General features: G+C 34.6%; 2 protein-coding genes across 7 annotated transcripts in view; one reads left to right on the forward strand and one right to left on the reverse strand.

The window, feature by feature from the left end:
• The window catches only part of LOC100878591 (uncharacterized), an 85,303-nt gene that overhangs the window by 12,637 nt on the left and 45,487 nt on the right, over window positions 1-27,179 (reverse strand). For 3 of the 6 annotated variants that reach the window (XM_076532063.1, XM_076532065.1, XM_076532066.1), the window contains 2 exons: window positions 10,013-10,273; window positions 6,851-6,922 (listed from right to left, as the gene is read on the reverse strand). In XM_076532063.1, coding sequence (XP_076388178.1) covers window positions 6,851-6,922; window positions 10,013-10,273 — 333 coding nt within the window. Of the gene's footprint in view, window positions 1-6,850; window positions 6,923-10,012; window positions 10,274-18,364; window positions 18,726-22,556; window positions 22,577-27,179 lie in introns of those variants that run through there. The other 3 variants (XM_076532068.1, XM_076532067.1, XM_076532064.1) reach the window with 3 other exon arrangements.
• Window positions 22,710-25,716, forward strand: LOC143264528 (uncharacterized). Its single transcript, XM_076532069.1, has 2 exons — window positions 22,710-22,922; window positions 25,173-25,716. Exons 1-2 carry the CDS (start codon window positions 22,841-22,843, stop codon window positions 25,445-25,447), a joined length of 357 nt encoding a protein of 118 aa, XP_076388184.1. The 5' UTR covers window positions 22,710-22,840; the 3' UTR covers window positions 25,448-25,716.

The following is a 27,179-nucleotide window of genomic DNA, read 5'->3' on the forward strand; positions in this document are numbered from 1 at the left end:
AAAATAAAGATCGATATTCAGCAGCCTCCAAAGCAAGAAACTCAGTTTCACAACGTCCCCGAAACTCATCCTAAAGATTGTCGGAATACCCGAGTTCAGGAAAGCAAAGTAAAAGAACGATGGTTCGAGGAACGTGTTAAATTAACGTCCGTTTCTCTTCAGCCTCGTTTCTCGCTCATCGGGATGCTGAATCAAAGCAAATTAAACGGAGTGAGCGGCATTAAAGTCAGCGCGAACCAGGACGAGCATTCTAGCCTTTTCGAGTGAACGATCAAAAGCTGAAAGGTCGAGGAAAGCGTGCACCGGCCGACCAATCATGATCTTTTCTCGGGATCAGAATGATCGTTAGTCAACGATGCATGCAGAATAGATGGAAGATCGAAAAGTGCTCTGAGAAATTGGACCGGTGCCTCTAATCTATTTCTAACGGGTTCTACACCGTGGGCTGAATACTGTATCCCAAGGAATAATCTACAGTTCTGACAGGGATTAAGGAAGTTATTAATATTCGTACATGTCTGTGATGTGTATAGAAAAATAGAAGAGAGGCTTGAAAAGGAATCGTAAGGTTTATTCGAATTTTTGTTCTAACAGGAGTTGCAAGAAGACTGAGGTTGCTGACTATATGGGAACTATGAGATTTTGGGGGACAATTTTTTATTGGTACAAGATTTTAGTGTACGAGGTTTTATTTTTATGGGTCAGGTAATTTTAAGGTATAATGGAAGTAATATCTATAGCCAGATTTACTTTTGGGATGATTGTAATATTGATACAAATGCTCTCTAAATTAGAATATCAGAAGTGGTGAAATATCACGGACACTTAATTCTTGAACTCTGAAAACTTGTAACAATCACAGAGCTCTTTGACAAACAACATTCTTATGCATCTATCATATGTTGTTTTGACGTCACTTCTTTTGCCACCAAAATTCAAATAAAATTATTAAAGTGATTTTTATAATACTTCAATTTTGATGGCCACAAAACATATCCTAAGTCTACAACATTTCCCACAACTCTGCAAAATGAAAAAATATTTCATAGCTTTTGCATGATGACTGATTTGAAATTTATATAAGATTCATAATTTCGTTGTCGGACAAAGTTTATAACGCACAAAATCCAGGATCGAGATGGGATGGTTTAGTTAATGAACGGCAATCTCCCTCGGGCGTAGCCGGCTTCGTCTCGCGCGAGATAAACGACCGCGAGTAAAGCAAAAACGAGGATCGAGGCGGGTAATTGTATCTGACACGGGCCGGCTTCGCTGCAAACGTGATTCGCCGCCGTGACGGATTTATACGATTCGTCTCTGTGGGAACCCGTACGCGATCTATTACACGGGATTCCCGTAAATCTATCGCGATCGACTTCTGTGCCTAGCGAACGGAGGTTGTCTTATAAGGAAACGCGCTGAAGAGTCGACGTTAAAAAATTTTGGGGGTGGAAGATTTTTATGAGACAAAAATTTTAAAGGTGGTAAGTAGTAATGATATGAAGTTCACAGACAGAATTACACGATAAAATCTTAAAATTTCGAAGTTTCAGCTTTACTATTCAGAAGTTACTAGATTTTAGAGATTCGTACACTCAAATTCAAGTATTTCTATATGTAGATATATGTAGCTTTCTGCGTTTACAAATCCTCGAGGTTAAGCGGTCTCAAATTCCCAAATTACCACGTGTTAGAATTTTTACATTAAAAAATTCTCATATCCTTAAATTTCCACATCTCCGAATTCTCACATTCCAAAATTCCAATATTCCCAAATTCACATATCCTTAAATTTCCACATCCCCGAATTCTCACATCCCAAAATTCCAATATTCCCAAAATTCACATATCCTTAAATTTCCACATCCCCGAATTCTCACATTCCAAAATTCCAATATTCCCGAAATTCACATATCCTTAAATTTCCACATCCCCGAATTCTCACATCCCAAAATTCTAATATTCCCGAAATTCACATATCCTTAAATTTCCACATCCCCGAATTCTCACATCCCAAAATTCCAATATTCCCGAAATTCACATATCCTTAAATTTCCACATCCCAAAATTCCAATATTCCCGAAATTCACATATCCTTAAATTTCCACATCCCCGAATTCTCACATCCCAAAATTCCAATATTCCCGAAATTCACATATCCTTAAATTTCCACATCCCAAAATTCCAATATTCCCGAAATTCTCACATCCCAAATTTCCACATGTCCAATTTTCTATATCCTAAAATTTCACATTTCCCATTTCTCATTTGCCCAACTTTCCACATCCCTAAATTCACATATCCACAAATGCCCACATCCCCAAATTCACACATTCTCAAATTCCCACATTCCCAAATTCCCACATCCCCAAATTCTCACATCCCAAATTTCCTACACCCCCAAATTCTCATATTTCCCAATTCTAAAATTCCCAGTTCCCACAGTTTCAAAGTTCAAAACTTCCAATATTCATGAATTTCAAAATTACGTTCCAAGTATGATTTAATCGTCGTCATCAACAATTTCATTTTCCTTTTAAAGTCATTAATAGCTTCATAGACTCTCCATCAATCTTGAATACAATCGGCTGTAAAGTTGCAGCAAGACCTGTTATTCAATCACTTTTATTCAAACCAGCTCGTTATAAAGCTGCTCATCTAAATTCTGATACAATCGCCTGTATTTGCAATCTTTCGCCGACTGAATTTTTGGTGTAATTATATATCGAGCTTCCAATCGTAATATTATAATTATTAATAATGTTTGCGTATATGTAAACATTTCTATATTTTATTATATTTGTTATATTACAACAATTATATGTTTGTTATATTTTAATACATTTGTTATATTACAACAATTGTATGTTTGTTATATTTTAATATATTTGTTATATTGTAACAATTATATGTTTGTTATATTTTAATATACTTGTTATATTGTAACAATTATTACATTTCTTATATTTTAATAACAAAGACTGACATCGAATTATGTTTCTTACAACACAATTTTCCTTATAAGACAATTTTTCTCCTTAATTCTCTTGCACTGTCCTTGATTATGACGATTAACATTGTGGTTCTTTTATAAAAAACCTTCCTACCTTTCATAAAATTTAAAAAATCTCCAAAGCATCGACAAAACACAATTACCAAAGAATTCAAATGAACTTATATAAGGAATACGTTAACAAGGGATTTAAGGATCGTCATTTATGTAACAGAAATTAAAATTTTCTTTATAATGCAAATAAGTAGCGCTTTGAAAGTTTACATTATTCTGTTTTGCGGTTCGCAGTACACTTCACAAAATTTCGTCTCGAAGTTACACAGAACATGTATTGTAAAATGTAACAAAGAGTAGCATTCATCTCTCAACTGAAACGAAGTTTGAGGCACATGTTTATTATACGCTTTTTGCTTTTCTTAATGACTATCGTCTGCCACGAAGTGCGCGATTCTAGTTAACACGTTGGCCACAGAGAAAATGGACGTACGATGGAAGGAGAAAATGGACGTAAGACAAGTTCAAGAGATAGTCTAATTATTATTAAAGACTATTATTCTCTAATTGTTAATGTAGACTTAGTTAATTAGATCTGGCTGTTATAGTCTAATTATTATGCACTGGATAATTAGACTTAATTGAGTATATATTATAATTCACAAATTATTAGTTACTGGTTAATCATTAAATTTAATTATTCTTTCACTTTCTTTAAAAATTAGTTGTGGTATTTTATCTCTTTTGGGACATTTTAATTTGTAATTTTTGGAGGTGAACAAAGTAGGGAATTCTGGATTCGAAAATTGGGGCCCATGCTTTAGAAATTGAAAAGTCCTGAAGTATGAATTTAGGTCTTTCACAACTTGCAAACTTGAGTATTTGCAAATTGGAAATTCAGAAATTAAAGCACTTGGTGATTAAAAGACTCAGAAATTGACTGAATGCAGACTACATGACTTAAATAGTGAAAATGAAAAAATCATCAATTGTGACAAGTTCAGAAATTTAAAGATAGAGGTAACTGAGGTAACCTCAGCCATACAAAGAACAATAATACTAGGTGGCCAAGATAAAAGTGACCCATTACAACTACAGAAAAGTAAATTACTATTAGCCTCTTATCTTGTCCACCCCATACAATTCAGTGACTTGAAAATGAAACCTAGTGATTCAAGCTAAAACACACGCAATGTGGTTAAGCGTTATCGTGGAAGGGTTAAGCCGCCGAAACGTATAAACGCGACGGGCCATTGAATGTCTGTTCCATTGAAAAGACCGGGGGCCAAGCGAAGCTCAACAGTTTCAAGGTGGCTGCCGGTCCGTTTGTCACGCAACGGCTCAGCGTATTTACAGTATCAGCATTCAGGCGGTGAAGTAACGACGAAGAAGCCGAGAGAAAGCTGTAGATGAGAGCTCGAGAAGCACGCGACGCTCTCTGTGGAATTACGCGTTCGTCCGCTTCCAAGCGAATCGTCGCGCACACGTTTCCATCGCGTCGTTCCCGTGTGTACACGCTTTTACTTCCTTCTTCCTACGAGTCGCCTCGATCACGGCCACGGTCGACCAGAAGAAAGGTCGCTTCCTCTGCGTTTGCCTTTGTAATTCATTAACCCTTTGCGATAGAATATTTAGCTTGTGAGGAAACAGGATGATTGAAAGTGTGTTGCAGCTTTAGGGATTTTTGGGAGGAGTGATTTTGGGGGGAATTAACTTTAGGGAGGACTGATTTTAGGGGAAACTGACTTTAGGGGGATCCACTACTAATTCATCTCAATGTGATTTAAATCCTATGCACAGTAGTCTTTTTTTTTATGTAATAATTCTCAAGTTTCTAGATACTCAAATTGATGAATTTCCTAATTCCTAGATTCCCACGTTTCCAAGGCTTGCAATATCTGCATCCACAAATTTGGAGATTTGAGCGCCCAAATTCTTACGTCCACAAATACCTACGTCCCCAAATTCCTACGTCCCCAAATTCCAGCTCTCCAAAATTTCTACGTCCCCAAATCCCTACATTCCCAAATTAAAGCTTCCCTAAATTTCTACGTCCCCAAATTTCTACGTCTCCAAAATTCCTAAGCCCCCAAATTCCTACGTCTCCAAATCCCTACGTCCCCAAATCCCTACGTTCCCAAATCCCTACGTCCCCAAATCCCTACGTCCAAAAATCCCTACGTCCCCAAATCCCTACATTCCCAAATCCCTACGTCCCCAAATCTCTACGTCCCCAAATCCCTACGTCCCCAAATCCCTACATTCCCAAATTCCAGCTTCCCCAAATTTCTACATCTCCAAAATTCCTAAGCCCCCAAATTCCTACGTCTCCAAATCCCTACGTCCCCAAATCCCTACGCCCCCAAATCCCTACGTCCCCAAATCCCTACGTCCCCAAATTTCTACATCCCCAAAATTCCTACGCCCCCAAATCCTTACATCCCCAAATCCCTGTGTCTCCAAATCTCTACATCCCCAAATCCCTCCATCCCCAAAATTCCTATGCCCCTAAATCTCCACATCCCCAAAAATACAAACTAAGAAATCTTGTGAAAGTACAGAAGAATAAAATTTGTTCGCAAAAATTGAGGAAAACATTAGAAAGGAAATTTTGCGAGATTTTAAGCATGCAAGGAGAAACACAAATAATTATTAGGCGAACGTGGAAGTTGTGCATGATCATTAGATTGTATACCAGAATTACCTTTCTATTCTGAACTCAATGCTAATAAATACGATTCTTCCCATTGTTCGAGCGCCTCTTTGATTTCTTCATGAAATCCGTCTGCTATTCTTCGGGTTAATAAGTTCCTATCTTTCATTTCATCTGTATTATACGGATCTGTTGTACTCGATACTTCACTTTTTCTAATTTTTCAATTAAACCTCTATTTCTGTTTTGTTCACATTGAATGCAATTCAAGTTTCGTTCAGATTGAATGAAATCTAAGTTTTCTTCAAATAGAATGATATTAAAGTTTCTTTGGAAAATAATGAGATCAAACTTTTATTTAAAGATATTAAATTAGTGCAATAATATTGTAGTAACTGAAATAAGTAGTAATGGAAAGAAACTGCATTCGAGTAAATAAATCATGTGAACAAGAATCCTGCATTTTAAAAAGGAAATTCATCTGTTACAATTATATCAAGTCTTCTTCTAACAATTATTTCTAATTGCTCCTACAATTATTTTTAACTTTAAATCCACAAAGTCCATTTTCTATAAAATCACACAACCGTCAAATCTCATTTGCAGACAATATTTATTCCTTCCAAATTATATTATGTCTAAAATATCTTCACTACTAAAAACTAATTAAATTTACCAAGCACTCTGAATCAAATTAATAAAGAAAGAAAGAAGAACATCAAATGTAAAATACATGTGTATGAATATTTGTAAGGACGTCTAAAGCATGTACTGAAAGCGAAAGTACATCACGGAATAAAATCACGCTGGGAACTAATCTCCTAATTACTTCAACCAGTACTTCCACGTTCACCTAAGTATAAGACTCCCAGTATTCCTGCAATTTCAGTTTCCTCTGCACCACCTACTCGATGTACCATTCTTTCCCACAAAGTACGATAGGAACGAAGTAACATAGGAACAATGCGTCCATTTTTATTTCGGCATTCTGATCGATAAGTGAACTTTCTCTCGGCTTCGTGCTCGCCACCTACGTCATTTACTACCAAAAACTAACCATTCGCCGATCCTAACGATGCTCAAAAAGCTTCGAGAATAATTCGCTTCTCTTCGAGTCGAGTCTAGCATTGTTAGGCTTCGTTAGAATCGACACTTGGCTTGGGTAACAAGTCTGCACCATAGGTGAATACCTTTCAGGCGACAGCTGGTCGACAAAGCCGACCACCTTCTTTTTCGTTCCATTTACGCTGAGCGAGGGCATACTACAAGGGGTAACGATTTACGATGTACACAAGGCGATATACTGATTTTTACTTAGACTTAAATCGTGCTCAAGATGTCCCGAGAGAGATTAATAACCAGGTGGAATCAGTTAGTATTCATAAAAGATTGCACGACATTTTTGGTCACAATGGACCATAATGTACTTGTGAGATTTAAGACTTAAATGTATTTAATATAGTCTGCTAGAATTTTGGTTTTGTTTGATGTGCAAAAAAGTGGTTTTATTAAATCATGTAGTGGGAGGATGGTCTAAATTTTGTACTCAAGTTCTATTTCCACATTGTCAAATTCTCTAATGTATTTCTATGTACGTATATTCCCAAAGTTCTATGTTTTTAAATTTTACAATTTTTTAATTTCTGTATCTTCCAATTTTTGAATACCTAAATTTCTACATCACTAAGTGATCGAATCTAAAAAGTTTTAAGTCTTGTTTCAAATCCACAAATTAATATATTCACAAAACCTTAGATACCCAAACTCTTACATCCACAAACTGTCAGATACCCAGATTGTACTTATATCCACAAACTCTCGAGTCCCTAGACATCTATATCCACAAACTCTCAAATCCCCAAATTTCTCTATTAACATGATCTGAAATGACCAAACTCTCAAATCCCCAAATTCCTATATCCACAAATTCTCAAATTTACAAATTCTTATAGCATCAAACTTTCAAATCCCCAAATTCCTATATTCACATAACCTCAAATGACCAAACTCTCAAGTTCCCAAACACCTATATTCACAACCTCTCAAATCCCAAAATTTCTCTATTAATTTCTCTATTAATTTCTCTATTAATTTCTCTATTTCTCAAATCCCCAAATTCTTATATTCACATACCCTCAAATGCCCAAACTCGCAAATCCCCAAATTCCTTTAACCACAAACTCTCAAATCCCCAAATTCCTATATCCACAAACTCTAAATTCCCCAAATTCCTCTATTCACATACCCTTAAATGCCCAAACTCTCAAATCCCCAAATTCCTTTAACCACAAACCCTCACACCCCTAAATCCCTACATCCCTAAATTCCCAAACTTCTACATCTCCAAATTCTCGTATCCCCAAACTCCCTAAATATGCTAATTCCCCAAATTTTCAAATGTAAATATTTGCAACTCTCTAAATTCTCAATCCCTAAATTCCCCAATTCTCCAAACCCCACAATATCCATCCCAATATTCTCCTAATAAACGTAACCTAACAAACAATATTTTATCTACTAAAACCAGAAAAGAATTGTTAAAGGTAAATATCGTAAATCAAAGAAAGATAAAAAACATGACTCGTAAAATTATTCAGTTACGTAAACAAGGACGGTTTAATTCGAGTACAAAAGTAACAGGTCAGTCTCGGACAGATTGGATTCGGTCGTCAGTCAATCTCGATTAAAAAACTTGTTTTCTCCTTAAGGCTTAAGGATTTGTATTGTCTGTATATGTTACCTGCGAAGTGTTAAATATGGCAATGTATAGATACTCTTATACCTCGACTAGTTCTGTATACATTGCCAATTTACAATCAGACAAAGTATCAACACGTTTATTGCTAATTGAAGTTTTATTACCTCAGCTATAGTTTTTGCAAATAAACGTTTTGACGTAAACGTTTTTGACTAATTGCTGTGTACATCGTTGCTATATTAAAAACGAAAATGGTTATTTATGGAAGACTAACGTAACTTTACTAGTTTTATATAATTTGTAATTTCTTGCAAGTATTTTTTGTAAATTTTTTGAAGAATGTGTTATATAATTTTTGTCTGATTGTAATTTCAATCGAAGTGATTCTGTAATTATTTCAACATTTCAATTTTTACTGCAAACCAATTTTTTTAATTTTATGTACAAAATGTGATCACATTCTAAATTTTCTTACAGATATAAAATAAAAAAGTACTCTATTCGAAGCAAGTATGAAACAATTTGTAATTATTATAATTTATAAAATTATCAACACTCTACAGAAAAGTATGTATAAAAATTTAATAATAATTTAAGTGAAAGTAAAATATTTTCTTTTAATTATAAATATTAAAGAACAACAAAAGAATTGTTCTCAATCTATTATAAAATTCCCATATCATACAAAAACCACTGTGAAAATATTTGTTCCTGTCTTCCATGTCTGACAGGGTTTCAAAATCAACAGAAGTCCCAAGTAAACGAGTCCCACCCTTAACCCTCATTCCTTATGGCTCTGACATGTTTTTAATTCTCTCTCGGGATAACTTGCACTAACATTTATGTACACATCTATGTATATTTTTACGTGTAAGGAGTCTGTATAACTAATTTCTAGATCAACTCTGAAATACTAAATAAACTGATCTACGACAAATCAAACATTTATGAAACTTTGAATGACTGTATGGACAAATTTATTTCGTGCATTTATCTTGTTGTTGGTATTTAATAATTTTTTGTTAAAAACCAGTGTGGAACCATCTGAAATTATTATATTTTAACCTGTACTTTACAAGAACACGTCCATATGATTTTTAATAGTTTTTCGTATTTTTATAAATATTTATATCATTTTACTTTGATATATGTATGTATGTATAATGTATGTTACATATGTATATTTTTGTTCTCATTAGTGTATAAATATATATAAATAATCTTCTCTATGATCTCCACAATCTTCGACAATAATCTCTCCAATTTATTCGTGAATTGAAAACATAAATAATCTCTATCTCTAAAATCTCAAAACTATTTCAAATCCCCCTAGTAATTCACGCATACAGTTTCCACCATTTCCGTGCACGCAACATTTATCTATTTCCATCTAAAATAAAATCACGAAGTGTCATAAATTACCGTTTTTATTGCAAGAATGATTTCTAAGTTATAAATGATAACAGGAAGTATAAAAATTTCCGTTTTCACTAAATATTTCAAGAATTTCACTTCGCACATTAATCGATAGATGGTCCCACACTGTGTGACCGGTAATATATACCCGCGTCGAACGTACCGCATCGTTTACATTCCAGGAAGTAAATTTCTCTTGCTTTTCCCTTTCGATAGCGTAATTAAGAGAAAATAATACCTGTTTGATTTTGGCGTAACGATGTCTCTGGTTTCAGACGTGTATTTCCTCTCGGCTCTCCCGCCATTGAAAAGCTCCACCGTTTCCCTGGTAACCGTTTCCAGGAGAGGCTCTCCGCCCCGTCTGCCCTTGCTGAAAGTCCTTTGATCCGTTTTACGGACCATAACCACCCTCGACAGGGGTTGATTAAATTCGTGGCCGTGCATCGTTGGCGGAATCATTGCTAACGATTGCGAGAGAGGCCCTCCGACACGCGGAGACCTGAAACAGGTTTAAATTGCGAAAATGATGAATGTTGCCTATTAAAATTGAAATTATGCTGATTTTATGTTAAATATGGTGATTCTATGTCAAATTGTGCTGAACAGTTCTTTATGTACTCAAGTGTAATATTTTCTTCGGATTTGTGGACTTAAAAATTTTTTAATAATACAGTTTTGTAATTTTTGGTTCAATTTTCGCATCTCACAATTTTCAAATTGTGAAATTTTTTAATTTTGAAAGTTGCAAATTTTTTAATCTTGAAATTTTCGAGTTCTTCAAGTTCCACATTCTGAAATCTCTAAATTAATAAATTTGCAAATTCTCAAATTTCCAAAATCTCAAATTTGCAAATTCTCAAATTACCAAATTTTCAAGTTACCAAATTCTCAAATTTTCAAACTCTCAAATTTCCAAATTCTCAAGTGTCCAAACTCTCAAATTTCCAAATTCTCAAATTACCAAATTCTCAAATCTCCAAATTCCCAAATTTCCAAATTCTCAAATTTCCAAACTCTCAAATTTCCAAATTCTCAAATTACCAAATTCTCAAATCTCCAAATTCCCAAATTTCCAAATTCTCAAATTTCCAAACTCTCAAATTTCCAAATTCTCAAATCTCCAAATTCTCAAATCTCCAAATTCTCAAATCTCCAAATTCCCAAATTTCCAAACTCTCAAATTTCCAAATTCTCAAGTGTCCAAATTCTCAAATCTCCAAATTCTCAAATCTCCAAATTCCCAAATTTCCAAACTCTCAAATTTCCAAATTCTCAAGTTTCCAAACTCTCAAATTTCCAAATTCTCAAATCTCCAAATTCTCAAATCTCCAAATTCCCAAATTTCCAAATTCTCAAATTTCCAAATTCTCAAATTTCCAAATTCTCAAATTTCCAAATTCTCAAATTTCCAAATTCCCAAATTTCCAAATTCTCAAGTTTCCAAACTCTCAAATTTCCAAATTCTCAAGTTTCCAAACTCTCAAATTTCCAAACTCTCAAATTTCCAAATTCTCAAATCTCTAAATTCTCAAATCTCCAAATTCCCAAATTTTCAAATTTCCCTTTTAATCTTCTAATTTCCCAAATCATCAAATTCCTAAATTCTCAAACTCCTATCAACATCTCCAAATTGTACAGTTTTTTAATTTTGCGAGAAATTACGAATCTAATGATAAGAAGAATATCGAAGAAGCAGAGATTTCAATGAACTCTGAAACAATTGCAATGGCGAAGATATTTCCAAACAATAGACAGATTACATTTCTCAGTAAAGTTCCTATCTTACAAAAGTTTTTATCAATAACATATACCATGTCCTAAGTCACTCCATTGTATCTGATAACTTATCTCCATTATGTGTATTCTTGTTACAATATTTATTTCTGCACTTCATCTTCAATTTCGAAGCAAGATTACACATCCAACAGTACAGAGTAGGTGTCAGATGACCAACTAACAACATTAAATCGTACTAACAATGTTACAGCATCTCGAAAGTTCAAACAACGTATTACATTTTCAATTTCATTCGAGACTCGCTAACCAAATACTCCAATAGAAACTACTTTCACGGTTTTCATTTTCAAGATTTGTGTTACAGCCACCGTAACGAGTCGAAAACTTTTAATTCGTAGGATATTTACAGACAGCTCGATCCAACGTTGGGCAATAAAGTTCAATTAAATTCCCCTTTTACGGAAGTTCCTGGAATTCTTATCTCCACGAATATTCTTACAACTACAACTCTTGCAACAGAGCTTCCACTGTAACGGGAAACACGTTTCTGTGGCCTGCGTGTCTGCAATGATAGTTAGGTGGACATGTCTAATTAACACGTATGTGGTAATAACATTTTCTCGGACTATGAGCGAGGTATTCATAGAGATGAACAACCTGACGCGAGTGATGTATGCAGAATGGGACAATTGAAACGGAGGCAAGTACAATTGTTCCAAATTCGTGGTTGTTACATAACCCCAATTTTAATGTCGTTAAATTCCAACGTCTGCAGATCCTAATGTTCTCAAATTCCAACGTTCTCAGATTGCAACGTTCTCAAATCCCAACGTCTCCAGATCTCAACGTTCCCAAATCCCAACGTCCCCAGATCCCAACGTCCCCAGATCCCAACGTTCTCAAATCACAACGTTCTCAAATCCCAACGTTTCTAGATCCCAACGTCCCCAAATCTCAACGTCCCCAGATCCCAACGTTCCCAAATCCCAACGTCCCCAGATCCCAACGTCTCCAAATTCCAACGTTCTCAAATCCCAACGTCTCCAGATCCCAACGTTCTCAAATCCCAACGTCCCCAAATCCCAACATTCTCAAATCCCAACGTCCTCAAATCCCAACGTCCCCAAATCCCAATGTCCCTAAATCCCAACGTTCTCAAATCCCAACGACCCCAAATCCCAACGTCCCCAGATCCCAACGTCCCCAAATTCCAACGTTCTCAAATTCCAACGTTCTCAAATCCCAACGTCCCCAGATCCCAACGTTCTCAAATCCCAACGACCCCCAAATTCCAACGTCCCCAGATCCAAGCGCTCTGAGATCCAAACGTCCCCAAATGTCTATATGCCCAAATTCCTATATCCCCAAATACCTACGTCTTGAAATCCCTATATCTCCAAATCCCTCTATTCCCAAATCCCTCTATTCCCAAATCCCTCTATCCCCAAATCCCTCTATCCCCAAATCCCTCTATCCCCAAATTCCCATTTCCTTAAATCCTTATATCCCCCAATTCCTAAATTTTCATACCCTCAATCCTAAATTCACAAATTTCTAAATACCCATACTAAAAGAACACATATATACATATATCTAAAACGAATGTCTAAAACGTGTCTAAAATATGACATAAGTGCATCCTATAAAATGGCGCGAAAGCGTCCGAAGTTGTTACAATGTCACGACAACGCAAGCCATGACTTTGAGCGTCACGTGAAAACATACCTTTAGCTACCCCCACGCGGCCACCGTTAATTCTTTACTTTTCCTTCGTGGTTGGATCCAATTACCCGAGGGGGATTCCCTCCACGCACACGATCCTACCCGCTAAACAATTTATTATCCAACGAAGCACCAACGTGTACCTTTCGTGACCGAAGGACGACTCGAGTTTTCATGCTATTTGCATCGCGCTACAATGCAGCCCGCAGCTCGCGCGGAATTTCCTTTCGACAAAACGGTTGTTCGCGCGCGAAACCGCTTGTTACTCCGAAATTATACGCTCGATTAAGCTGTCCGTACACAGAGACCTCGTTACTTTTTAACTTGCCTCTGCTCGTTCCTCGTTAACTTACTCATTAACCGGTTCGACGGTAATATGGAGTATGTGGCCCAAAAAGAGAATGTTATACATGACGGTGAATAATATTAGGGATACCGTCGCTAATATTCTTTTTGAACAATATTTTATTACGATGATACTCGTATTTTAGTAATCAGACGGGTTGTTTATTAAAAGATTTTTTGTTGGATTTTTTTTTGGTTTGTTAAGGGAGTTTCTTATTTATCACTGTTTTACATCTCAGCTGTTTTGTCTTTTGTGTGTATAAGTATCAGTTAAAATTCATTTTACAATTTGTTAAAATTGTAAATGTTGAAAGGTGTTTAATGATTAGGTTAGATTTTTTTAGATCTTCGTTAAGAGACTTTCTTATTTATTACTCTTTTACATCTCAACTATATTGATTTTTATTTATATAAGTATCAGTTAAAATTCATTTTATAATTTGTTAAAATTGTACATATTAAAAGATTAATGATTACGTTAGAATTATTTTAGTTGCTTGTTGAGAGATTTTTCTTATTTATTATCTTTTTACATTTCAACTATATTGCTTTTTATTTATATAAGTATCAGTTAAAATTCATTTTACAATTCAATAAAATTGTACATATTAAAAGATTAATAGTTAGGTTAAATTTTTTTTAATTATTTGTTAAGACTTTTTTTATTTATTATCCTTTTACATTTCAACTACATAATTTTTTAAATATATAAACATCAGAATAAGTTCATTTTACAATTTATTAAAATTGCACATTGTAAAAGATGTTTACTGGTAATTTGTAAATTAAGAAGTATTTTTATTCATCTGTTGTAAGATCTGTTGTAAGAAAAGCATGAACATAAGCAAAAAATTAAAATTTCTTGTAATATCTCGTTTTTTGTAGATTTTCGAAAAAGTTCATTATGGAACTAATTAACAGTCAGCCAGTTTCGTGGCCAATTAAGCCTCCAATTTGCACTGACGGTTTTGCAAAATCCACTCGTAAAACGAAAGTAACGAGTGCAGAGGATCGTGAAAAAGTTCGAGGACGATTTTACGATCACGATGGAATCGGTGAAATTGCGAATTGTCGATTGGAAAGGAAAGAATTATGTTCGGTTCGCCTGTAAGCGGAAAAAGTAAAGCTTGTTGCGAACAGGGTTACCATCTTATTACGTATAATATAAAATCTGCAGTGTCATAAAGTATTGTCAGAGACGGTAAAAGGAAAAAAGTATCACATTCGTGTTTCTTAAAAACTTTTTTTCCTTTAGAAACTTCATGGGAGATATAATCGACGTTCGAATTCCTGGATCATTCCCGTTAGGAATGTTACACACATAAATTCATTAGACAGACAACGATGGGATAGTCTTAAAAACTTTTAATTAAATGCGTTCTTGGAGGTCAAAATTTTTCTATCTATTTAAAATTCTATTATTTTAAAATTCTTCTATTTTAGTGTTAATTTGTAAGATAAAAAATATTTCTTTGGAATACTCTTAAATAGACTATAATAAATTTTAGCTATTTTTTTCAAATAACTAACTCAAATTTTTTTTTCAATGCTACAAAATTTCAATGCTACAAAATTCCAATGCTACAAAATTTCAATGTTACAAAATTTCAATGTTAAAAAATTCCAATGTTACAAAATTTCAATGTTAAAAAATTCCAATGTTACAAAATTTCAATGTTAAAAAATTCCAATGTTACAAAATTTCAATGTTAAAAAATTCCAATGTTACAAAATTTCAATGCTACAAAATTTCAATGCTACAAAATTTCAATGTTACAAAATTTCAATGTTAAAAAATTCCAATGTTACAAAATTTCAATGTTAAAAAATTCCAATATTACAAAATTTCAATGTAAGAAAATTTCAATGTTACCGAATTTCAATATTACAAAATTTCAATCTTACAAAATTTGTGAAGATTTTCTTGAAATCTATGCTCTATCAAAATGAAGTGCACTGTACACTGATAAATTCAGTATTCAGCGTTTAATTACCAGAACATAGATACAAATTCCATTAAGCTGTTCCCCTTTACCGTTCAATCTTATCTTGATAAAAAAGTGCTTTGAACTTATAAAATCTGATAAGAACCGTGAATGAACCTACAGGTGGTACAGAACCTTAAACTTAGAACGATTCGCAAAAAATAAATTGCTACCGATAATTATACTGTTACAACTCTTTGAAAAGATTGCAATCAGGAACTGAAAATTCGCTGTAAACAGACAGAAGCAAAAATCACGATCATGTTACGTAAAACGGAATTGTTTCGATTCGACTTGCATATTCTGTCGACAAAAAACAATTGCGGTCAGTCAGTTTTTCTTTAGGATTTATGATGTGAATTAGAGTGTTCTACGAGCTTTTTGCTTTATGGTTTCCGTGCTTTTATGGTTTATGATTGTATTATCTCTTAATTATGTGAGTTAAATATAAAACCGTGGGTATTTTTTTTTGTAAAACAATTGTGACGGGGATAAAATTAACATTGCAAAAAGTTCGAGATGTTACTCTTACGATGATCTTTATTTTTCTGTGTTTCTTTTATCGCATGAGGAAGGAGTAAATATAACCTCTGCCGTCATGCAAATGATAATGATTTTAATATGTAATCATCGGGCGCAGAGTGAATGAGAGAATATTTATGAGAGAATAAGTTATAGATATTATTGCTACTTTTGTATTTTATGGTCAATTGTTAGAAATATTTCTGATATTCTAATTACTGTTAGCTGTATTCCTAAGAATGTTTAGTTGCAATATTTGTTTCGTTATTTAATAATTTACTGGATGTTATTACGCTTATAGATATTATTATTACTATTTTTATATTTTATGGTGAATTACTGCCGAAGCAAGTACAAATTGTTATAAATATTTTTGATATTTTAATTACTGTTAGCTGTATTCCTAAGAATGTTTAGTTGCAACATTTGTTTCGTTATTTAATAATTAACTGAATGTGATGTACATAGTACATAGTGTGAATGAAACTTTCGAATGTTAGTAATAGATGTTTGTTACCTCAACGTTACATAAGTTCAGGAATTCGTGTGAAGTTCTATGCAAATTCTAGAAAACCTCATTCCAGAAAACTCCCTGAAAATCTCTCATTCTTGCAAAAATTAACGAAAGTAATTAAAAGGTAATATAAATGAATACATGCATATATGAACATCGTACATGTATTTCGCTTTAATTATAAGATTACGTAATTAATTACAACTCCACCCTTTAACCACCCCTTTAACCACCCTTATACTTGTTACGTGACTAACGAGTGCATAAAGTTACCACACAAAGGATCACCTCCACACACACCCTAACCACATTTCATTCAAAAAGAACTTGCCTTCCATTCAATTTTCAACTCTTTCATCAAGGTGCACTCTACAAACATTATCATGAAATTATAAACCATTATAATGAAAACTCGTATATTAAAAATAAAAAATGTTCTCGAACATTGCTTGATTAATAGTCACACGATATCTACACGTGTAATATTATACGCGTTTAAATAATAATAAACGCGTTTAAGAAAAAATTAGTGGACGTATATTCACGTCATATTTCTTTCGTGTATATTAACATTCATACGTATGAAAGCGTATGCATACGTCTTTCGTGCATAGTAACCTTGATATACTTCTCACTTATGCTTTCATTTCAAGACATTTGAAACACGTTGTGGGGACTTGTCACATCTTTTTGAAGTTTTATAACTGTTTCTGGGAACGTGCTACCATCTTCTGCGATTTTTAAAATTATTTATGAGAACATGTTACATCCTTTTCAAACTTTTAAAATTATTTCTGAAAATATGATATATCTTCTTCAATTTTTTAAATTATTTCTGAGAACATTTTTCGCAATTTTTAAAATTATTTCTGGGAGCATACTACCATCTTTTGCGATTTTGAAAATTATTTCTGGGAGATGCTACATTCTTCCCAAATTTTTAAAATTATTTCTGGGGACATGTTACATCTTCTTCAATCTTTAAAATAATTTCTGAGGACTTGTTACGACCTTTTGAATTTTTTCCATAATTTCTGGGACATGTTACGATCTTCAAGTTACAAAATAATTTCTAAGAACAAGCTAAATACTAAAGGAGTAAATGTATAATTTTAATACACTGAATAATAAGAACAAATATGATCAAAAATATAGTGTTTATGGAATTGTAATTTTATGTTAGACACAAAGGAACACAACAGGACTAATAATTATATAAGAACGTATACGTTTTTTACAGTCAGAAATTTTTGCATTCGGAAGTGCATTTTTGTGCAAATATTGCATTCTTGTTCTAGGAAGATAACTTCGAAGGATTTTTGTAAAAAACTCGATATTTATGCAAATTATTTTTCTGTACTCTGACACATCTGACTATCACTACATTTAAACACTTCATTTGTAAAATTATGTATATTTATTCTGAGTGTTTGTATTAACCCTGAACCTCTGCACATTGAACTTGAAATTAAAAGTAAAAGAAGACTAATAGACAGTTCTTTATCCGACCATCAGATTTCAGGAATCCTCAATTTCATAACTTAAACTAAAGTTAAACTTGAGAAACATGTGAACTATACTGAACCATTTCAATAACTCCATTGTTAAATCCAACAGCAAACATAAATTTCTTAGTATAAATAAAATCATAATCCTCAACTAAACAATTCCAGCCATTTCCAACACCACCATAAATGAATATTTCTCGAATAAACGCCTTGAAAGAAACGCCTTGTCCACAGAAAATTTGAAATTCTCTACAAACCTCAGTTGTATCTCCAAAATCCAGAGAACAATCAGAAAGCCACCGGGAAATCTCACGTTTCGCGTGTAACGATTTCACGGAACAATGGTAAAACAGCAGAAAACGGCCACGAACGTTGGGACGAAAGAGAGAAATAAAGAAAAAAGGAACGTCGTTGTCGCGGTCAAAGGAAGCGTCCTCGTTTCGAAGCGGCGCGCGTACAAGGCTCCATGGTTTGCCCGCTCGTGACAGAGCTCTAGATGCTCTCGAAGCCGCTCTAACTCGGCTCGATACAAACCGCACGACAGAACGAACAAAACTGGCACGAGTCGGGCCACGAGAAAGAGAGACGGGCCTCCACTGTCGGAGAGGAAAGGTGGCCAATTAGCCGTTACTCGGCGCACATGCCTTAACCAACTATCCGGCGCAGCTGCAGCGCCATTGCCCGCTGCACGCAGCATCGTGCACGCTGCACGCTTCTCCGGAATCGCATTCATAAACGCGCCGCGCCGGCAGCGTCGCGTCGCCGCGCGTCGTTGCGCTTCCAGAAGCTTCAACGCGATTTTCTTTTATTGCCTGCTCCCTTTTCTTCATCTCCCCTTCTTCTCTTTTCTGCACATTCGCGGATTTGTCTGGATCAGACGGTTCGTGCGTTCTGTGGGCTTAGGGGATAAGGGATCGATACGAGCAAATATGTGCAGATGTTCTGGAAATTGAATGTGGATTTGTTTCTTTTAGGGAGAGTATGGTAGTGGAGGAGGTGGTAGAGTTGGGGTGGGAGATTTTTGGGGGATTTGAGAGGTGAATGTTTGCGGATTAGTGATGGGGAGATTAGTGGTGGGGAGTTTAGTGGTGCAATCTTGGGGTTTTGGAACTTTGGGATTTGGAGAGTGATGTGGGAGTTTAGGATTTGGGGATTTACGAATGTGGGTATGTAAGGGTGTTTTGAGTCTACAGATTTGGGGATATGGGGATTTGGGGATATAGGGATTTGGGAATAATGGAATTTGGGAATAGTAGAATTTGGGGACGTTAGGATTTGAGGACGTTGGGATCTGGGGACGTTGGGATCTGGGGACGTTGGGATCTGTGGACGTTGGGATCTGGGGACGTTGGGATCTGGGGACGTTGGGATCTGGGGACGTTGGGATCTGGGGACGTTGGGATCTGGGGACGTTGGGATCTGGGGACGTTGGGATCTGTGGACGTTAGGATCTGGGGACGTTGGGATCTGGGGACGTTGGGATTTGAGAACGTTGGAATTTGAGGACGTTGGGATTTGAGAACGTTGGGATCTGAGGACGTTGGGATTTGAGAACGTTGAGATTTGGGGACGTTGGGATTTGAGAATGTTGGGATCTGGGAACGTTGAGATGTGAGAACGTTGGGATCTGGGAACGTTGGGATTTTTAGAACGTTGGGATCTGGGGACGTTGGGATTTGAGGACGTTGGGATCTGGGGACGTTGGGATTTGAGAACGTTGAGATCTACAGACGTTGAGATTTGAGGACGTTAAAATTGGGGGACGTTAGAATTTGAGGATGTTAGAATTATTGAACGTTGGTAATTAGGAATGTTGAGATCTGGGGATACTGGGAATTGGAAATATTAGAATTGGAAAATATGGGAATTTGGAGATGTAGGTGTTTGAAGATTTTAAGATTTAGAAATGGGATTTGGGGATGTTGCAATTTGGAAATATAGAAACATTGAAAACCAGGAGTTTGAGAGTCTGCAAACTTAAGAATTTAGGAACTTGAGGACCTATCTATTCAACAATCTCAGAATTCGTGAATCTAGGATTCTACACATGTAGGGTCTCAAGAATATGTAAATCTGAAAGTCCAACAATCTGAAGATCAAGTGATTCCGAAACCTGGAAATTTGAAGAAATTGTTGAATATCTGTGCTAAGGGTTTTCTGACCTAAAGGTTCCACTGTTGGAGTGTCTTATAATGTTCCAAAAATCGACCCTAACGCCTTCCTCGATTAAAAAGGAAGCATTTATCCGTTGAAGCAGGTGTTCGCGAGTTGCACGTGTTCTTTAGGAGTACAGTTTGAGTACCAAAGAAAGAGAAGGGTACAGTCTAAAGCAAATCTGGTGTTCCTAGTGGAAAGAAGCTTTTTACTACTTAATTCTTGAGGAGTTTTAACAATTTGAAAATCTGAAGATTGATTAAGGATTAGAGCTATAGGAAGTTAGGGATGTGGACATCTGCAGATGTGGAGGTCAGATATGGAGATCTAGAAATATCAGGATATGGGGATATAAGGAGTTGCAGTTGTGGATTTCTGTGAATATATAGATGTGGAGATAGCAAAGATCTGGAGATGTAGGGATGTGGGCATAAATATATTTGGAGGTATAATGATTTAAGGTTGTACATAGACATCTGGGATATAGAAATCTGCTTTATGAATTTGGAGACATAGAAATCTGATGATACTCTCAGTAAGGAAATCTGCAATTACAAACATTTGAAGACACAGAAATGTTGAGTTTGGAAACTCCAAAAATTAGTATATTAAAATCTGCAGCAATTTGTGGAGTTTTAAAACTTGAAAATTGAAAAATTCGAAAACTTGAAGATAGATAAATTCGAAACCTTGAAGATGAATAAATTCGAAACCTTGAAGATGAATAAATTCGAAACCTTGAAGATGAATAAATTCGAAAACTTGAAGATGAATAAATCCGAAAACTTGAAGATGATTAAATCCGAAACCTTGAAGATGAATAAATTCGAAACCTTGAAGATGAATAAATCCGAAACCTTGATGATGAATAAATCCGAAAACTTGAAGATGAATAAATCCGAAACCTTGAAGATGAATAAATTCGAAACCTTGAAGATGAATAAATTCGAAACCTTGAAAATACAAATATTGAAAACCTCGGAGATATAAAAATTCGAAACCTCGAAGACATACAAATTCGAAACCTTTAACCTTTATACCAAAAATCTAAAAATTGAAAAATGACGATATTTATATATGTCTCGTTATCGAAAGGAAGCCTACGTTGCAGCTCAGTGTACCAGTACCGTGTTGTTCCAGAGCAGTGATTCCGGTCAGCCGGAATAGCGGTACTCGCTCGGCAGCACATCTTCGTTCTCCAATTATTACGCTGCTTTCCGCGGCGCAAACCGTACTTACACGTTGTCGCGAAAGCGGAAGAAACCGCGCGCAAGACGCGTTTCGATAAAATCGTTTCGGTTTTTATTTTTCTCGTTGTCTTTCCTTTCTCTCTTCGCGCTGCCATTTAGTTCAACTCATTGCCGCGTCTCGACTCCTTTCCTCGTCGCCATATGAACTTCCGAGAGAGACGGTTCGATACGATATTTTTATTTGATTTGAAGTTTTGACAATTTAGGAATTTTGAGATTTGAGAATTTATGGATTTAGCATTTTAACAGTTTAAAAATTTGGAAATTTAAGGATTCAGTGAAATATTAAATAAATGTTCAATATTTGTTATTTGATAAACTCGATGGACTCTTTGTCTTTCTAGAGCTAAAAGCTGTACACAAATGATGAGAGTATTCATTTAACTTTAAGATTATTTTTGGCGCCTTTAAAGGATCATTTGGTAAATGAATCATGCTGTTATTGTTGTCTTGAGTCAGTATACCAACAAAGCTTCATTCAAATCGATGAGTAAGGGTTAGCCAACTTCTTTTGTTAGAGATGTGTTTTACAGCCGAAGTACCCTAATTACCTTGTTTATGAAGAAATATGTATCATTTGGAAAGAATAGGACCTTGATAATATTCGAAACTTCTAATGTCCCAAATTCTTAAATTTTTAACTTTCCAACGTTGTAAGTTCCCAAATTTCCAAATTTTCAACGTCCCGAATTCTCAAATTTTCAAAGTTACAATATCCTGAATTCTCGACGTCCCAGATCTTCAAATATCCAAACCTTCATCATCCCGAATCCTCAATTCCCCAAATCCCTAAATCTCCAAATTTCAAAACTTCACGCTCCAACAGAGAAATCACAGTCCATCCTAAACTACACACTACAAATTTATAATACATCATCCACAAATTGAGGATAAGTCATGCAGTTCATAGAGTGCGTATCTCCCATATAAATCTACATACATTACAAGCTTCAATACATTACAAATGAACACCTACCACAACCCAACCTAACCTAACCACTGCCACACCGTACAAATTGAATAAATACCGTACACTTGAATTTACCTGCAAAAATAATGGAGTTAATTAACGAGCAGTAACCTCGCCCTGCATCTCTTGGTCGCCTTTAACGATTACCTTTTCTCCATTCAACGTTTGAGTAAAAAGAAAACACTCTCACGGAACGAGACCATCCAGCAAACATTTCTCCACAGCTCGCGTGCATTTTTTCTTATCTGCATGATTTATCGGCGAATTCAATTCACTAACAGCACGTGGTCATCGTTCACCACGGAGCACAGTCGTGTAACGAGCGATACTCGCCATTGTGAAAAACACTGAGGCGCAGAATGGCCAGTTTACGAAGAGGACAACGGAAACCTTACGAGATGCTACGCAGAAAGGAAGGGCTTCGAAGAAGAAATTTTGACGGTATTTTATATGGTTCTTAAGGAATTTCTTGTTCGGGGACGGGGTCAATAGTTGTTCTGTTGCGAACTCAGGTGTTTGATGAGCACACCCTTTTAAAGCACATTAAGTGCACACCTGACGGCATGGAAATGTTTGACCCTAAGAGAATTCTGTTCTGTTTGTATTTTTTGAAAGATGGATGATTAAGTTTATTAAGTATGCTGGTAGTTGCGTATTGGTAGATGTACACGGAATTTGAAATAAAAGATGATGTTAAATTATGTAGACATATGTTAAAGTATGAAGTGATATATACATTGATTGTTGAAAATCTATATGGACTTTAAGAGAATTACTTTAGCAAATTTTGTAAATTAAGATAAGGAACTTATAGTACTGTTATGTGACTGTTTTGGTAATTTTAATGTCAACCTAACTGAGAGTCAATTTTCATTAAGAGCTCACACATGGTTTATTTCAGTTTTATAATTTGGATCAAACTTCATATTTTGTTTGTTGTTTTTTCTGTCCTTTTTCAGTATGAATTTTGATATAAAATATAAGTAGTGTATACTTAGAATTAGACTTCAACTGTGAGGTTTAACTTTAACAGACTAATCATTCATTTTGGGATGAAAATTTTTGCTACTTGAATTATTAGATTGTTTTATTAAATACTTTGAAACATTTCTGACAAGAAATAACTAAATATTAGTCTTGTCGGTTGTATATGTATAATTAGCGACCGTTTTCAGACGATGAATATGTAACGTGAATGACATGAATAACGAATATCGTGTTAACAGAAATTAATGCAAATGACATGTAACGTGAATAATAAAGAGAAAGGAACAATGCGATCAGAGAGCGAAAATAAAACTTTGTTTGAACTTTGGCCTAGAGGTATTTACCTGAAATAACGCCCAGTTGTGGGTTATTAAAAATTTTGGACTGAAATATCGAAGATTAAATATCATGGTACAGTAGAGTTTATTATTTATATTTGTGATACTTGATGTTGTAGAAATATCGATGATCGATTTAGAATTTTGGGTTTTTGTCATTTTCAAGTTTGGAATTTTACAATTTTACAATTTAGCAATATAATAATTTTACAATTTCAAACTTTATAATTTTGAAATCTAGGAATTTTTTAACTTAGGAGCTTCGATGCTTCATAATTTTCTAAATATTCACCACAACAGCCCTGATTTTCTAAATATTTGCAAACCACCATAAAAATATAATAAACACAAGAAATCGTCAGTATTTAATTACTCTATAAAATGACTGTCTAAAAAATTACCCATAATTGACAATAATAAACTACACAAGCTCATAGATTAGAGAACATTCACACGACAAATTGTTGCACACAAGATTATGATTATTGCAGCTTGAGAACAGCTGAGAGTTGATAAATGAAACGTTGCATAACAGCCTTCTGGAGAACGCGACACTCTATATCGCCGGTAGTTCAAGGTCGAGTGAGCTTACTATACGTAGAACCGCAGTCTGCATCATAATGTCACTCATTGCTAGTCGGAGCACGAACGAAAACGTAGGATAACCGTTCGTTGCTGTTATCGAATGGTTCAAATCTATTTCTTCTCGGAAAAGTCAAGAAACGGGACAAAAACACATACAATATATTATTGAATTTCGAACAATAAATTAGGGATTGGACAATTTAGGAATTACAAAATTAAATAAAGTGGAATTGAGAATTTGAAGATTAAGAATTTATAATTAGGTTTTACAGATTTGAGAAATTCATAAATGTGAAAATTGAAAGATTCATAAGTTACAAAATTTAACAACTCAAAAGTGAATGAACTTGAGTATTTGAAAATTCTGAAATCTCTATATTTAAAACTAAGAAATTTGCAGAACAAATACTTCAGAAATATGACACCTATTACCTATAAATACAATGGTACATATTACTTCCTATACTTTCATGTTTCGTGCCGACCTGGGACAACATATCGTTTCAAATAGCGCGCGACGGAAGTCGAATATCCGATTGCAAGTTGTTCATACTTCTCTCGAACCAACAGCAAATGCATAATATTAACCAAAACAATCACATCATTCAGAACAATCTTCTCTTTCCAAACTAAATTACACAATTTAACCAAAAAAGAAAGAATCAACGAATAAAAGAATCAATGAAAAAGTCAATCAACTTATTAAAACGAAAGAATTCGTGCATCCACGTATACAAAGTCGCAGTTGATGTAACGAAGCATCATTATCTGTCACAACTAGACGCAATTACAGTGCATAGAGAAGCTTCAATATGGCGTTATCAAGATCTCCGATTGGACTTCCGGTGCGCGGATCGTTACGAGAACACCGCAATTCGATCCGCGAGGTCGTCAAGCAAAACTAATAGCAAAAGATGGGATAACATTGACGCAAGGAAGATCGAGACATCGGAGAAACATAGTAAGTTAAAAAGTCGTACAACGGTGGTAGACGGCGTTATGCAACCGCAGTTGGGTTACGTTGGTCTAAAGAGCAACGTAATGATACAGCATTAATTAAAAAGATTGATTTACTGCTACGGGAGAAATGAGGATGGAAGTAATTCGATCGAGCGAGACTTTGTAGGTTGTTGCTTTTTCTTACTGGTGAAGTTGGAGGGCGGAATTCGGGGAATGTGTGGAATATTGTGTTGCGGGTGGAAGATATTTTATTGTTGCTGTTTTTTAAGTTTTGGGAGTTTGGAAAATTAGGGAGTTATCGAGGTTTCAAGGTTTCAAGTTTTCAAGTTTTCAAGGTTTCAAGATTTCAAGGTTTCAAAGTTTCAAGTTTTCAAGGTTTCAAGATTTCAAAGTTTCAAAGTTTCAAGGTTTCAAAGTTTCAAGGTTTCAAGCTTTCAAGGTTTCAAGTTTTCAAGTTTTCAAGGTTTCAAGGTTTCAAGTTTCCAAATTTTCAAGATTTCAAGTTTTGGAGTTTTCAAGTTTTCCAACTCTCAAGTTCTCAAATTTGTAATTTTTCAAATTTCTAAATTTCCAAGTTATCAAATTTATAAACCTTCAAATCTCAAATTTCTAAATTATCAAATTTCTAATTAAGCAAGGTTCTAGGTTATCAAATTTCTAACTAATTAAAATTCCAAATAGCCAAATTTTTAACTAATTAAATTTCTAGATGATCAAATTTCTAACTGATCAAATTTCTAGCTAACCAAGGTTCACTTAAAACAAAATATTTCATAAGGTATGTTTAGCAATGTATAACACTCAACATTTGTTAAATTAACCAAACAATTGTTAGAACAATCTCTCTTCTTATGAACAAAGTTTCTTATAACACATTTTGATGCAAGAAACTACTGTATAATAGCTTTAATAAAACATAACCTAACTCAACTAGGTTATGTTATATTAACAAGGTTATGTTATATGCTTGTTTAACTCAACTCGATTATGTTATATTAACTTGGTTATGCTATATACATGTTACATTAACCTATGTTATATTATATTAAGCTAACTTAACCTAACTCTACTAGATTATGTTATATTAAGTTAAAATACAAAAATAAAATATTATCCGAATAGATACAATCTCAAACACTCTTTAACAACCCCAAGCTTGTAATCTTAAGACCATAACTTTATAAAACTCGTTAATAAAAAACAAATAAATTGCACATCTAATTTATTACTCAAACAGAATAAATGAATGATCTGCCATAAACGAATTGCGGAAATACATCGTCAAGGAAGAAACTAATAAAAATCGTATTATTAGATAAAGTGAAGAGAAACCATAAAACCTGCGCGTGTTTACAGCGAGGAATTCAGTGATCGGATGAATTTACAACGTGCAAAAAGAGTAGCGGGCATCGATGCCCCGGAGCCATCGATTCGACGAGAATTTCCCTCTTAATTACATTTCCGCCAAAGTAAATTAATTTACGACGTTCTAGCGTTTTGATTGCGCGTATTAATATTCAAACGATCGTTCCACGAATAGTTAATACCTAGATGAAAATATTCAGAAAACTTTAGAACCTTGTTAAAGTCCTGGAGTTAGTAGATCAAAGAGGAGCAGATTATGGTTTCCATAAAATTTATGGAATTTTACGTGCTGATTAAATGCAAATTAGTTGATAATATATGAGATTGCTGTTTACAATTATATTGTGCATTTATTATACTGTTTGAGGGTTATTAAATTGTTACAAGAGGTATTAAATTGTAGTAAGTACATTATAGACAATAATAAAATTAGGAGTTAGAGAACTTAAGAGTTTATAGTGGA

The sequence above is a fragment of the Megachile rotundata genome, chromosome 5, assembly GCF_050947335.1.
Source record: "Megachile rotundata isolate GNS110a chromosome 5, iyMegRotu1, whole genome shotgun sequence".
NCBI lineage: Eukaryota > Metazoa > Arthropoda > Insecta > Hymenoptera > Megachilidae > Megachile > Megachile rotundata.